Genomic DNA, 14,048 nt, shown 5'->3' with positions numbered 1-14,048 from the left:
CAAGCATCTCAACACTTGACCCAGACCACGCTTGTGTGAAACAGGATGTGGTGAAGGCCAAGGTGAGTGCGCCGTGAGGCACGACCTAGAAGTGGTGTTGAAAAATGCCTCTGGGGACATACTCACCGGAATCCCATTGATGCCGAGAAAGCCAGGAACTCCCATGGGACCCTAAAACAAGGAGTAGGAAGAGGAAGGTGTAAGACACAATCTAATTGATCTCCACTAGATTCAGTGGGTTCTTTCACATGATTCATGACCTAAGTTAAGAAGTGTTGTGCACCTCCCTCTCCACATTGTGTCACCTTGCTCCCTACTCCAGGTCCAGGTGATTACTTGCCTCTACCCAAGGTCTTAAATATGTTTGTGTTCTGAGACCAGTTTTTATCTTGAGCAATATGGTGCCAGACCAAAAATAATAGCTCAATATTACATGCTGCCTTGACATCTGGGAAAACTGGGAGGCCTCTAAAGGCCTAGCCCCAAGTTCCCCTGTCTTCTCTGCTCCCATAGATAAGGTCTCCTAGGGAAATGGCCCTCCTTATCAAACAGAGCAGGTGCACTTCCTGCTTATCCCTGAGTCGTGGGTTTCAGTCCCTGATGGCTCATTAAATTATTCAAACAAGCCAACCACAGCCTCCCATGGGAACCAAAGGGCACCTCACCCTTTTGACACTACGAAGGCTACCTCTCACAGCCCCTTCTGGTTTATTCTGTTCCAGAGTGCACCTCCCCCCACACACCATGTGGCCCTGCGTGGTGTGTGGTGTCCTTCTACCCTGTGCTGTGAGTATAGGTGGCTAATAAACCTGATGTCAATCTCTTCCATCCGAGGTCAGGGGTCATGTCTTCTGCCATCCCCAGAACCCTAGGGTGGGAATCCCTCCCTTAACAGTGGGGTGAATAGGAGGTGATTAAAATCTGCAGGGAACATAAACTAAGCTGCTAAACTCAGCCAGCTACCATGACATGATCAATCTCCTTTCTTGCATCTCTTTCCCTACCTTCGTGGCCCAGACTGCTTCCTAGCATTCTGACACTTTGCTTCCCAGTCTCCTTGCTTGGATTCCTGACCTCTCCTGCCCAGCTGATTGAACTTCTGACCTATGCCCACCTCGAACCCACCTGAAATCCCAGCCCAGCAAGCCCACTTGTCCAGCAAGTAGCCAACACATGTGCTTTACGGCTTGCTTTCCATGAGGGTGTCTCTAGAAATGGGTTGATCCATTAGCAGCATATCGTCCAGACTGTTTCTTATTAAAGTCTGTAGCCTGGCACCAAGGGACTCAGGATTAGCATTATTTCCATAAACGAACAGAACTGAGATTTAGAACCTTTCACCTTCATATGTGTGGTCCATTAGTCAAAGAGAAACCAAGCTCTGGTGTTTTTACCTTATCTCCTTTTGGTCCATATGGTCCCAGGGGGCCTGGGGAGCCTCTTTCTCCTTTCAACCCTGCTAAACCACTAGGGCCGGCAAATCCTTGTGGACCTGTTGGACCTTGAATTCCGATTGGTCCCGGTCGCCCCTAAGATGGAGAGAAGGGGTGCAATTAGGCCAATAGAGGACTCAACATCAACACTTCCATTTTCCCATGCACAGAGAACACTGTCATCACTTCACTAAATAATTTTGGCTTAGAGATCTGTGAAGCATGCCAAAGTTCCAGACACAGATCAGAAAAGGCTATTTTCGGGGCTGCTAAGCTTATTTGGATAGAACATATTTTATAAGCACATTTAATAAGATTCATGTGCACCAAGATCCTTCAACTTTGTACTTCTTAGGAGATTAGTTATTCAGGCGGGATAATATTGTCCTCTTCCTAGTTAATGCCAGGCCATCTATCAGATTGTCAAAATAGTGAAAGAACAGAATGCTGGAGAGCATCGTGACATTTTGTAACTCACATTCAAATGGCCAATCCCATACTTGCAGTGAAGTCCAGAAATGGCTAGGCCTAAAGAACATTGCCTTGGGTTGGGGGTGGGGGTTCCGGAGAAGGGAGAAAGATCCAGAGAGGGGAAAACCCAGAAACCCATAGGCTGACCAACCTGCGAAAGCTCATCTTTGTTTGCAGATCCCAGGGCCCCATCACTGCAACTGGAAACAGATGCTTACAGGGAACACACACACACACACACACACACACACACACACACACACTGTTGATTTGTTCCTTCTCTATTTCTCCCTCTTTCCCTTCAACCCACCATCTGTAGAGTGTTGAATGTGTAAAATTCAAGAAGCCTGAGACTATCCATTAAGTATCAATTATGATAGCAAGAGGGAGCAGCTTGAGGATTTTGAATGTGTTAGTTATAAAGTGTCTGCAACAGTTAAGTCTGAGAGTTCAGGCTGACATTTCAAAGCTGACCGAGATAGAGAATTAACTCCAGTGGGTGCAACACAGGCGGGCTAGTCTATCATTTAGAACAAATCCCAGTAGGTACTGAATATTCTTGGCAGAAAGATGAAAACCATTAGTAATGTGCCTTACCTCTCAGAGAACACCACGCCATACCAGGTAGAGAGCCTATTTTCATGAACGTTTCCCATCTCCACCTCTTGGCCCTTTTACTGACTGTCTGCAATTTCCTACAGATCTGCGAAAAACTCAGGAAAGCCCATTAGACATGCCCTTTAATATTCACCTTCAAGGATTACTTTTTAAAAGTCTGGAAACAGGACAGATGCTTTAGGTAGTGGTTAGAGTCACATACTGGGCAAGTGGCTACCAGCTGTGCGGGGCCTTTGGAGTAAAGTTTCCAGTGTCAATTAGGCCCACGAAGACCAATAATTCATCCAAAGAAGTACAAAGATGTTTTTCCTAAGGAGATGCAATTTTCTGGGGGTACCACCCACCACTCAACCTTCCCCAGCACCCAACATATAACTTCTAAAGGGTGCTAGGCTGCAGAGTGCTTAATGGCTTATTTCTGGGAACGATGGAGTGGGATGAGAACTTTCACTTTTTATGCTCTTACCTCCCACTGTTAGAATTTTGTTTGTAATGATTGTCATTTATTACTCTTGTAAGTATATATATATAGAAAAAGATCAATACCAATACTTAAAAAAATAATGCTGGCGGGTTGAGGATTAACAAAGAAATTAACAAAGAGGTCCAAAAAGTAGGCCTAGCTTTCAAGACTAATGTCCACAAAACCACAGCAAACAGTACAGGTCTAAAACAGAGCCTAAGTGGTCCAGGAGCACAAAGAAAGGGTTGGCCATGGAGGGTTTGTGAAATGCTTACGTTCTGTCCATGGCTTGGGGGAGTCATGGCCCACACTGGAAAGGCTGAGGGGCCCCCGACTGAGGCGGGCCTGGAAAGCAAAGAAGGAAAGTTGAAGACTTGATGGAGGAGTGCATAGGGAACCCTCAGAGGTTTGGGGACAGGGGACGAATGGGAGGAAGGCAGCATTTCAGGGCTGAAATTCCAGCCTGCCTGAGGCTGGAACAAGGGAAACAGATAAGAACCAGCTGTTGGGGACGGAGGGGACTGGTTGGTGGGAGGATGGGGCCCAGGATGGGGCCCAGGATGGGCTTGCTGAGGCCGGGTTATTACTAGCAGAGAGGATGCAAGCAGGGCACTGAGTGCTTGAGCCAAATCTGAGGCCTGCCCAAAGCTTTCTCACATCAAGGGATGGGAGGTGGAGAGCACGATAAACCATTGGACTGAGAGAGCAGATTGTGGTGTGGCCCGGTTCCCATCTTGCTTGCATCACTGGGGCCTGAGCAGGGCCTGGCTGGCACAGTCCAACTCTGGTCTCTTGCCCCTGTGAGCACACGCTCAGCAAGAGTAACCAAGGAGACATAGGAGTGAGGTGATTCTAAGGTTGGACTTAACAGGAAATCTGATTCCATCGAGAAAAGGCAGGATTCCCTGGCCCGCTCCCTTTCTCTCGGCTGGCCGGCCATGCTGAATTTGCCACAGAGAGCTTAAAGTGAGTCTCTTAAAGGACTCGTGGATTCTTTGGATTCTACTTCTTTTTCCAAAGGGCCTTCTGAAATGATCCCCCTCGGGGGCATGCGTACCTCCGGGTACAGCCTCTGGGCTGGCCCCCGGCTGGAAAGCTCTCAGACCCAGCTAAGGGCCAGAAGCGGGGCCTGCGGGATGTCTTGAGGCCCCTGAGGTACCACTAGCCTAGAACTGCCTCCTCAGTGGGGCGCCAGGCCCTTCTGGATCATAGGATCCGAGACGAGGACTCTTCCTCCCCGCTGCGGTACCATCATACAGTGGTGCGGAGCACGGCCAGCAGCTGAAGACCACAACGGGAAGAAGGGAGGGACACATTTGATATGTCATAGATATGCTTGCTCGGTGTTTCCAGCTGGATGTTCTTTTTCACTCGTCTCCAACGCACGGGGTTCCTGTCCCTGTGCCCACTCTACTGAGGAAGCTTAACCCTAAATCAATGATGAACTGCCTTTTTTTTTTTTTTTAAATTTGGTCCTCCGAAGAAGCGCTCGGTGGCACCTTTCATAATGGCCAGCAGAGGTCAGTGTGAGAACACAGCAGCTGCAGATAAGCAGGTGGGTGGGTGGGCCTCTCTCACTACAAATAAAAAAGAAATCAAACCCGTGTCAGAGGAGTCACAGAATGTTCGGGCAGAAAGGGCCCTCGGAGACCATTTCATCTAGGTTCTATTTTATACATGGGGGGAAGAAAAAAGAGGCCGAGAGAAGGGGAAGGACTTGTTCGGGTCCCATAGCTAGTGAGGAAAACAGCGTGGGACCCCAACCAGACTGCCGGCTGCCAGTGTGGGGCCCTTTCCCTGTTCGCCAGTGGCAGATGTCCTAGGGGGTCCTTGAGCCTGCCCCCCTTACCCCGGGCCCGCCCCGGGACTGTCCCCATCAGTAGGCTGCGGCAGCCAGATGCTCACACATCATTTCTCCCTTCCTAACTCTGATCATTTCCCAGAGCCAATCTGAAACACCAGCACTGTTGGGACCTGCCATAGCAGAATTTCAATGGGCTTGGACCAATGCCCTGCCCTCATACATGTCATTTATTTTGGCAAATAGACCCAGACAGGGCAGAAGGGACTCCACCCAGTCTTTCCAACAAGCTCTCCTGCCTCCATCTGCTAGGGATTTTAAATATGCGCAGCAGGGTCGAATTCTCCAGAGACTGAGCTGGGACTTGTGCCTGAGGCCAGGAACGGCGGTGCCTGACTGAGGTGCAGGCTGCCTGCTTCCTGCTGACCACAGGGCATTGGGGCTAGCATGCGGTCTCGGGTCACCTTAGATCAGACCACACCCACAGCTCCAGCCCCACATCACTGGGGTAACAGACCCGGTAATGGGTCTGCATATGAAAGACAGTAGTCCCTCCTTATTCGTGGGTATGTGTTCCACACCCTCCGGTGGTGGCCTGAAACCGCAGATAGTACCAAACCTCAATATATATATATATATATATATATATATATATATATATACACACACACACACACACACACTATCGTTTTTCCTCTACACACATACATGGGATAAAGTTTAATTTGTAAACCAGGCACAGGACAAGATTGACAATAATAATAAAACAGAAAAACTATTAACAATTTGCTGTAAAAAAAAAAAAAAGTTATGTGAATGTGGTCTCTCTCTCAAAATATCTTACTGTTCTGGACTCACCCTTCTTGGGATGATGTGAGGTGGTAAAATGCCTACGTGATGAGATGGCGTGAGGGGAACGACATAGGCGCGGTGACGGAGCGGTAGGCTACTAGTGAATAGGTCAGAAGGAGGATCATCTGCTTCCGGACCACGGTTGACCACGGGTAACCGAAACCACGGAAAGCAAAACCGTGGAGAAGGGGAGACTGTTGTGGTACACAGGCGCAGAAAGAGCCTCGAAGAATCATAAAAGCACACGCCTCAGACTAGGCACTAGTGTGAAACGGAGAGGGGGCTGGCTTTTCCTTATTAGCCCCCTTTCTGTCTTTTTATCCCTTCCTGAAGTTTCCAGTGTCCTTCTCCCATCAAATTAAAATTTAAGCCCGTGGAAGAATCTGAAACTCATTGCCACTGAGGCATAAATGACTGACAACAACTTAGAGCTTTACTTCTCCCCAAGGGGATTTGTATTTTAATGGAGAGCAAAGCATTAAGCTAGGGGATGCAAATGATATTTATGAAGCAGAAGGGAAAAGGGAGCGTGTGCAGGCTTTCCTGAGGATCCAATTCTAAAGCAGGAGGCGGTGTAGTGTGGTTACCTGGTATCGTGGTGCTGGATCTGGAGTCAGACAGAGCGGGAGTCAAATCTCCTTACTGCCATGTAATAGCTAGGTGACCTTGGGCAAGTGACGTAACCACTGAGTCTCTAGAGCTCTAAGAAACAATAGCTCTGGTGTAGGGTTATTGTAGGCATTTAAGTGAGTTAATCAACGCCTGGCCGGTAGCATGAAAGTATCTGTTCCCTTCCCTCTTTAGGTATCATTTACGGTAAAATGGAAAGTTATGATTGAGTATTTTTTTTAAAGATTTTATTTATTTATTTGACAGAGAGAGAGACAGCGAGAGACGGAACACAAGCAGGGGGAGTGGGAGAGGGAGAAGCAGGCTTCCCGCCCAGCAGGGAGCCCAATACAGGACTCGATCCCAGGACCCTGGGATCAACCTGAGCCCAAGGCAGACGCCTAATTAACGACCGAGCCACCCAGGTGCCCCATGACTGGGTATTTTTAATGTTCGTTCTCTTAAGTTTAAGTGGGAGATGCACAGATATCATTGAGAAACTCTCTTTGGGGCAGGGATGTGTGCCCTGGAATGAATGAGCATGTATGCCAGCACCCCACATCTATGAGAGCACTGCCCCCCTTACTTGGTGTTGGTGTCTTGGCTCTCCTGGGCACTCAGCTCTTCAGTGTCTGCTCATTCTCCTAAAGGAACTTCCTCTACATGCTAATGACTCCCCAGTCTGAACCTCCAGCCCCGATTGCTCTTCTCAGTATACCAGATCCTTATAACTAATGGTTCACCAGGCCTCTCCACCTGGATATACCATCCCAAACTCGACATGACCAAAGCTGAACTCATCATCTTCTCCTCAACCCCATTCCTGAAACCAGCTCCTTCCTCTTGAGTAAATGGAACTAACTCAGCAAATGACAGTCTATCCACAAAGTTGACTAAATCAGAAACTCAAGGGTTCTCCATGACCTCTCTTCCCTCATCTTCTGCATCCAATCCACCAGCAATGACTGTCAATTCCACCTCCAAAATGCAACTCAAACCTGTCCATTTCTCTCTATCCCCATGGTCTTCATCCAGGTCTTCCTCATGTCTCCCCTAGAGTGTTGCCATAGCCTCCCAATTGGTCTGCCATCCTCCAATCTTGCTTTACTTTCTTTTAGCATCCTGTCCCAGGGCCTTTGTACATGTCTCTGCTCTCCTAGTTAGCTCCTATTTATCATTCAGGCTCCAAGATATCAGCTCCTCCAGGGGCGCCTGGGTGGCTCAGTCGGTTAAGTGTCTGACTCTTGATTTCGATTCAGGTCATGATCTCAGGGTCATGAGAGCAAACCCTGCATTGAGCCCTGCATCGAGTCCCACACTGGGTGTGCAGCCTGCTTAAGATTCTCTCTTTCCCTCTCCCTCTAGCCTTCATAACCCCCTCACTCGCTTGCTTGCACATGCTCTTTCTAAAAAATATTTTAAAAATTTAAAAAAAAATTAAAAAGATATCAGCTCCTCCACGGAGCCTTCCATGATTACTCCCACCTCACGGAAGGGGCTAGATCTCCTGTTTGTGTCTATACCCCCCAACAGATTGAGCTCCTTGAGGACAAGTCATGTTCTTATTCCCCCACTGAATCACCTGCACTAAGTACAGTGCCTAGTACACAGTGGGAGCTCAGTAAATGCTGAATGAAGGGAGAAATGCATGAATGAATATGCACACTGAGAAGCCAGCGGTCAGGCACAGCAATACCTTTGTTGGAAGTCTAGATAGCCACCCCAGAGTGCAATCGAGAACCATCTGATCACAGAACCGCAGAAAAGATTGCTGCACAAGACTTAGGAACTCACCCCGTTCAGGATGGAGAAGCTGATGCCCAGCAAGGGAAAGGAACTTAACCGAAGTCCATACAGTATCAACTCTACATATAAAGGAAGGGAGAGGATGGGGCAACAAGACCAGAGACACGGAACCCAGTGAGGAGGCTGTGACCTCCTGAAGAGAAATAATGGTGACCTGGACTAGGTTCCTGGCAGTGAAGACAGGGAAAAGAGAGATCTGAGAGTGATTTCAGAGGGTAAAAACCATACACTGTAGTGCTAGTTGGAATTGGTAGGTTAGACAGAGGGAGGTGTGAAGGATGACTCCCAGGTTTCTTGATCGGGCAACTGAGTGGATCTCCTCACTGACATGAGGAAGCCTAGGGGAAGAAGAGTCTTGGGTAGAAGATGAGGAGTCCACCTTTGGAGAAGCGGGGATTAAGATACCTGGGGACCATGTAGGGAGATATTCTGCACCTGTTGCTCTCACTAGACCGAAGGTCTGAGAGGGCAGGGTGCTCAGTTGACACCTTTACCATGGTATCTCCAGAGATGCCATGTCTGCTATGGAGTAGACACTCTATTTTGAGGTGCATCCGTGGAATGAACGGAAATACAGAATTAAATGTGCACTTGGGAATCTTCGCGAAGGCCACCCCCAAGTCTCATTAGCTAGGGGAAAAATTAGATGAAAAGACTTTGTTGTTATCCTGGAAAAGCCCTGAGTGGCCTTTGGGGAAAATGAAGCAGAGATCCCTGACCTCCAGCCTAGGAACTAGATGGCTTGAACTTACGTTCCAACTTGAATTCCCATCTTAACCATAGGGCTGGGGAGGAGGAAATGCAAGAACTTATCAGACTCTGGCCTGAGTAGTTGGAGTCTCGCTCCTAGCCATGAAATATGTGGTAAGAAAGAAACTAATGCTAACACCCCCAAGGGCAGAATACTTAAGACACTTCCGGCTGCTTCTCCTTTCACCGTTCCTTTGGAAGATCACAATACATCTGGGTGGTAGGCTGAGGGCACCAAACTGCATAGCAGTTAGCCAACTGGGCTTGCTAATGTCATTCAGTTGGTCAGTGGCAGAGCTGGGATCAGGGCCTCCCAATCAACTCTGTGCTCCTTCTGTTGCAACATATGGGGGTAGGATAGCCTTCCACAGAGGCCTACACTCCACTCTCCTAGTAATAGCACTAATGGGCCAGCATTGTGTGCAGAAGTAAATAAGGGAGAAAGAACACCAGTAGGCGAAGAACAGGTCTAGTGTATGACAAAGACTCGTATCATCCAGATAGACCCATTTTGTAGCCAAGAAAGCCCTGGTTCAGCTTGATGAGGATAGCATCACCCACAGTTGGCCAGCAACCTGTCCATCCACATACAGACCTACCTACATACATGAATGGTCATCAGTGTCTAGCAAAGTGTGAACCTCCCAAATGGTTAGCGTCTGCCACAGCTAAGAAGCAGTATCAGAGGCTCGCCCTCAACACTCAAAGGAAAACACATTTATTTTCTAGTTCTTAAGCTATAATCAGTGTTTGAAGCAGCCAGCCCAGGCATGAAGACATGCATCTACACGTTTTGTTTGCAAAGACACACACACACCCATTCCAGTGGCTATTGTGAGCTTGTTGAAATGTTCGGAAAGACACCTCCCTGAGTGATAAAGTTAACTCTTACTAGGCAACACTCTGCATCCCTCCCTTCTACATGTTCATTCACATTTCTCTTCTATTTTTTTTTTAATTAAAAAAATTTGGGGGGGGGGTGCCTGGGTGGCTCAGTCGTTAAGCGTCTGCCTTGGGCTCAGGTCATGATCTCAGGGTCCTGGGATCGAGCCCTGCATCGGGCTCCCTGCTTAGCGGGAAGCCTGCTTCTCCCTCTCCCACTCCCCCCGCTTGTGTTCCCTCTCTCGCTCTCTCTCTGTCAAATAAATAAAATCTTAAAAAAAAAAAAAGAATGACTTTTAAAAAAAATTTTTTTTAAAGTAGGTTCCATGCCCAACGTGGGGCTTGAACTCATGACCCTGTGATCAAGAATTGCAAGCTCTACCAACTGAGCCAGCCAGGGTCCCCTAACATACCTCTTCTAAAACATAATAATGACCTTCTTTCTACCAAGTACTTACTAAATCCCATCTCCTCTAATCCATCTCTCTAATAGCCCCAATGGGTGGGTATTAGACTTATTTTACAGGTGAGGAAACTGAAATCCAAATACAGAGAGGGTAAGAAACCTGCTTGAGGTTACACATCAGACAATGGCGAAGCTAATTTTGGTGATACGAAAGCCTCTGCTCCCACCAAGCTACATCGCCTCTCTGCATCGAATAATGTTCTGAATGTAGAATCCCAAACCCACTTGAAAAGGGGCAATGAGAGCTACTCTGGGCAGAAAATACCGTCATTTTCATTGCTAGCAGAACAACTGATCTCAACTGGCCCAAATTTCTCACTGGAACAGGTAACATTTAACAGAAACTCAATGGAATTAATAAATTAAGTCCTAAAAGGCAGTTCAAGGTATGACACTTCCCAGATTTTTTTTTAAAAAAACGGGGCGATATCTTTTTAATTTCTTCCCGCCTCCTCCTGTTCGTCCCCCTCCTCCTCCTCCTCCTCATTTTTTAATTGTTCCACAGTTAAAATGGCCTCCTTAATTGCTCTGTGGATTATGGACAGTTTACTAGGCTCATGAAGACAAATTCTGATGTGCTATGAGTCCTTAATGCTAGCATATTAAATTAGGAGCAGAAAAGGGAATAGAGGCACAGGATACTAATTTGATGATCATTGTGCTAAGCAGAAATTGGAGAATTTTGTCTTTAAACGTGTTATAGTTTCCCTTGCCCCCGGGGAATGCCAATAATTGTTAAAATAGGATGAAGCAGAGATGTCTGCTAGATAGAAGCAAATAAGTTGATGAAGAATTTTCAGGTCTCATAAAACGACATCAGAAACCAGACCAGACTTTTGTGTCAATATCGTAACTGGGAAATCTAAGAACCAAAAATCAAATAAAACTATAACTATGACCAATAACAAGCCATTAAAAAAAACAAAACAGAACAACCACTCTTGTAAGCATTACAGATAGTTGAATGAGCCCCCCACACCCCTTTGAATGGGCACAGAGTCTATACAAAGAGCCCCAGTGTACTACAAAGCATGTACTGAGTTTCTGGACTGCATGAGAAAATAAATATGGCTCTTCTTGGGACGAATTTCACCTAAAACTGATAGATGTGTCAGAAAAACTTGAAATCCTTACTTTGCCATAATTTTGTTTTCCTTCTTTGAATTTAGAAGGCAACTTGTGTATGATTTGATGGCCCAGGACTCTTAAGAAAGCCTTCTAATAAACTTGGATTGATGTTGTCATTGCTTCTCAGAAAAACCTCCTGTTTAAAACAGAATCTTGACATGGAGCACTGGGTGTTATGCACAAACAATAAATCATGGAACACTATATCTAAAACTAATGATGTAATGTATGGGGATTAACATAACAATAAAAAATTTAAAAAAAAAAATAAAAAATAAAAACCAAAAAAAAAAAAAAATAAAAAAAAATAAAACAGAATCTTGAGGTTTAGGTTCTATTCCCCGTTCTCACTTTCTAGCTGGATGATCTTGAGAAAGTCAATTGATCTCTAGGCCTTAGTTTTCTCATCAGCAAAATAGAACTATTATATGCCCCACCTACTTCCTGGGTTGCTTGGAGCATCAGTTAAGACAGTGTATGTGAGAGGGGCTGAGGGTTTATTCTATCGACAAAGCTTTGCTTTGGGGGAAAAATAAAACTCTAATAACCAAACTCCCAATTTTTAAAAACGCCCATTTACTAGGTTTATAAGGCAGGAAGCTCTGAAATCAATAAAAGGCTCACGAGGAGGAGGTTTCAGTAGGTAAAAAAAAAAAAAATTGAATGAAATGAAGAGCAGAATTTAAAGCTGAGAAAGGTGGGGACAAATTGACTGTCTAGCACAGGATTCTAATTATAGTTTAAAAATGATTGGACCTGCACTATCATCTTATTATTGTAGTTTTTTAAAATGTGGTTTAAAATACATGGTTTAATTACAACCCGAAGCTGATCTTTTTCTTTTAGCATTTCTAGCAGAAACATAGCCATGGTTTTATTAGAAAAATCAAAGTGAAACAGGACTTGCCAGGAACTCACTTGACAGCAATTTTTGCTGCAGTGTATCTATTCCATTAGACAACAAGGAATACTTGTGGCCTTTTTCTCTGACACAATAAATTACCCATCATTGATATACTGTACAACCTCTGGCCCAATACTGAGCTGATGTGAGCTGATTGCCTCTGGATCAATACTGGCTTCCCCAAGTTTCTGATGAGCAGCCATCAAGGTTTGGGAGTTGGAGGGAACATGGAGTAACCAACTACTGCTCTTTAAACAGAAGAATAAAAGGAAGGTAGGATCAAAGAAATTCCCTGTTGGGACCCTTGCCAAAGAGCTCAGGGAGCTCTGAAAGGGGAGGGAAGGGCATGGAAGGGAGAACAACTTACTCACATAGTCTCAGTGGTTCTCTGGCAGAGCCACACCCCTGTATTCATTTAGAACCAGAGGAGGATTCAGATCCACACCCATGCAGATAAAGAGATACACATTCCAACCCAAATATATAGGCCCGTAGGCACAGGAGGCTGTTAAAATGGCAGGGCTTGCTGGTATTCTGGCATAGTCCACCATATACCTCTCAGCCAGCCATGGATTTGAATTCCAGAAGCTAGGATGATTTACTTCTCCCCCACCTATGCAGTAGTCCCTAACGACAAGTAAAGTCATCCACACAGACACGTACAAGCCAAAAAGGATATGGGAAGGGGGTCTGGAGAGCAAGGGTTCCACAATCCTGGTATCTTTTCCTTTTATGTGATGGTTAATTAGAAGCTGAGGTGAAATCTAGCGCTGTGTGCAATAGGAAAGACGGGCCATAGTGGTGATGGCAGCTGTGGTACAGATGAGAAGTAGAAGCTCCAGAAGCATAGTGGCATCAAGAATAAGAGCTACAAGGGGCGCCTGGGTGGCTCAGTCAGTTGGGCATCTGCCTTCAGCTCAGGTCATGATCCCAGGGTCCTGGGATCGAGCCCCGCGTTGGGCTCCCTGCTCAGCTTGGAGCCTGCTTCTCTCTCTCTCTCTCCCTCTGCCCCTCCCCGCTGCTCATTTTTTCTCTCTCTTTCTCTCAAATAAATAAAATCTTAAAAATAAAAGAATAAGAGCTACAAGCTTGCATTGGAGAGGTGATTCAGATTTCCAAGTGTTTGCCCATCCACAACTCCATTTAATGTTCATAATAACCTTGTCCTCGAACTAGAGAAAATAATTGAGGCCCAGAGGTTAATGAACTTGTCCATGGCCACACAGATTATGAGCAGCACAGCCAGACCTTCTTACTCCCAGTCTAGTGCTCTTTCCTCTACTCCCTTTATAAAGTGATGGGTCAATTCTAGGTTAAAAAAAAAATTCCCACTACCATGTCACGTAACTCCACCAAAAACCCTCGTTCTGGACCTCATCGAGTCTTCCTGATTCTTCCCTTCATCTTTCCTGATGCCCAGTGGCACCCTTAGTAACCCATTAAGTAGATGCACCAAGGACAAAGAACCCAAGTCAATCTACGTGGTCCCCTCATAACTTAACCAATTTAGTAAACATTTGTTGAGTGCTTACTACGTGTCAGCCACGGTACTCCATGTTGGGAACTCAGAAAGAAACATACCATGGACTTTGCCCTGGAGACGTCCGTCTGAGTCAGAAAGATGAGTTATGTACACACACGAGTATGTCATAAGGCAGAGGAAGACAGGAGGGATATGACTCTGAACCCAACCAAAGGATGTTGATAAGTTTGTCTTAGAAATAGAGGAGGGCCTTTTATTCCTCCAAAGGAAAGAGTGGAGGAGGATGCATTAAAAAAAAAAAAAAAAAAGGCCCAGGCCAAGTTTTGGTGAGAGGTAAGTGGAGAAAGTCCATTTCAAATGGACCTCCATTTTCGCAATGTCG

At 46.0% G+C, this 14,048-nt stretch overlaps 1 protein-coding gene and 1 long non-coding RNA gene across 3 annotated transcripts in view; both read right to left on the bottom strand.

Moving 5' to 3' along the window:
• Positions 1-14,048, bottom strand: part of COL4A6 (collagen type IV alpha 6 chain) — a 274,523-nt gene that overhangs the window by 60,702 nt on the left and 199,773 nt on the right. For both annotated transcript variants that reach the window (XM_078065428.1, XM_078065427.1), the window contains exons 4-5: positions 1,395-1,529; positions 127-171 (exon numbers count right to left, since the gene is read on the bottom strand). In XM_078065428.1, the coding sequence (XP_077921554.1) occupies positions 127-171; positions 1,395-1,529 (180 nt within the window). The remainder of the gene's footprint in view (positions 1-126; positions 172-1,394; positions 1,530-14,048) is intronic.
• The window catches only part of LOC144380623 (uncharacterized), a 56,714-nt gene continuing 45,959 nt past the window's right edge, over positions 3,294-14,048 (bottom strand). Inside the window, exons 2-3 of the long non-coding RNA XR_013444849.1 lie at positions 4,587-4,651; positions 3,294-3,330 (exon numbers count right to left, since the gene is read on the bottom strand). This is a non-coding gene — a long non-coding RNA (uncharacterized LOC144380623). The remainder of the gene's footprint in view (positions 3,331-4,586; positions 4,652-14,048) is intronic.

Source organism: Halichoerus grypus, chromosome X, assembly GCF_964656455.1.
Source record: "Halichoerus grypus chromosome X, mHalGry1.hap1.1, whole genome shotgun sequence".
Taxonomy (NCBI): Eukaryota; Metazoa; Chordata; class Mammalia; order Carnivora; family Phocidae; genus Halichoerus; species Halichoerus grypus.
This window is presented reverse-complemented; position numbering and strand designations above follow the sequence as displayed.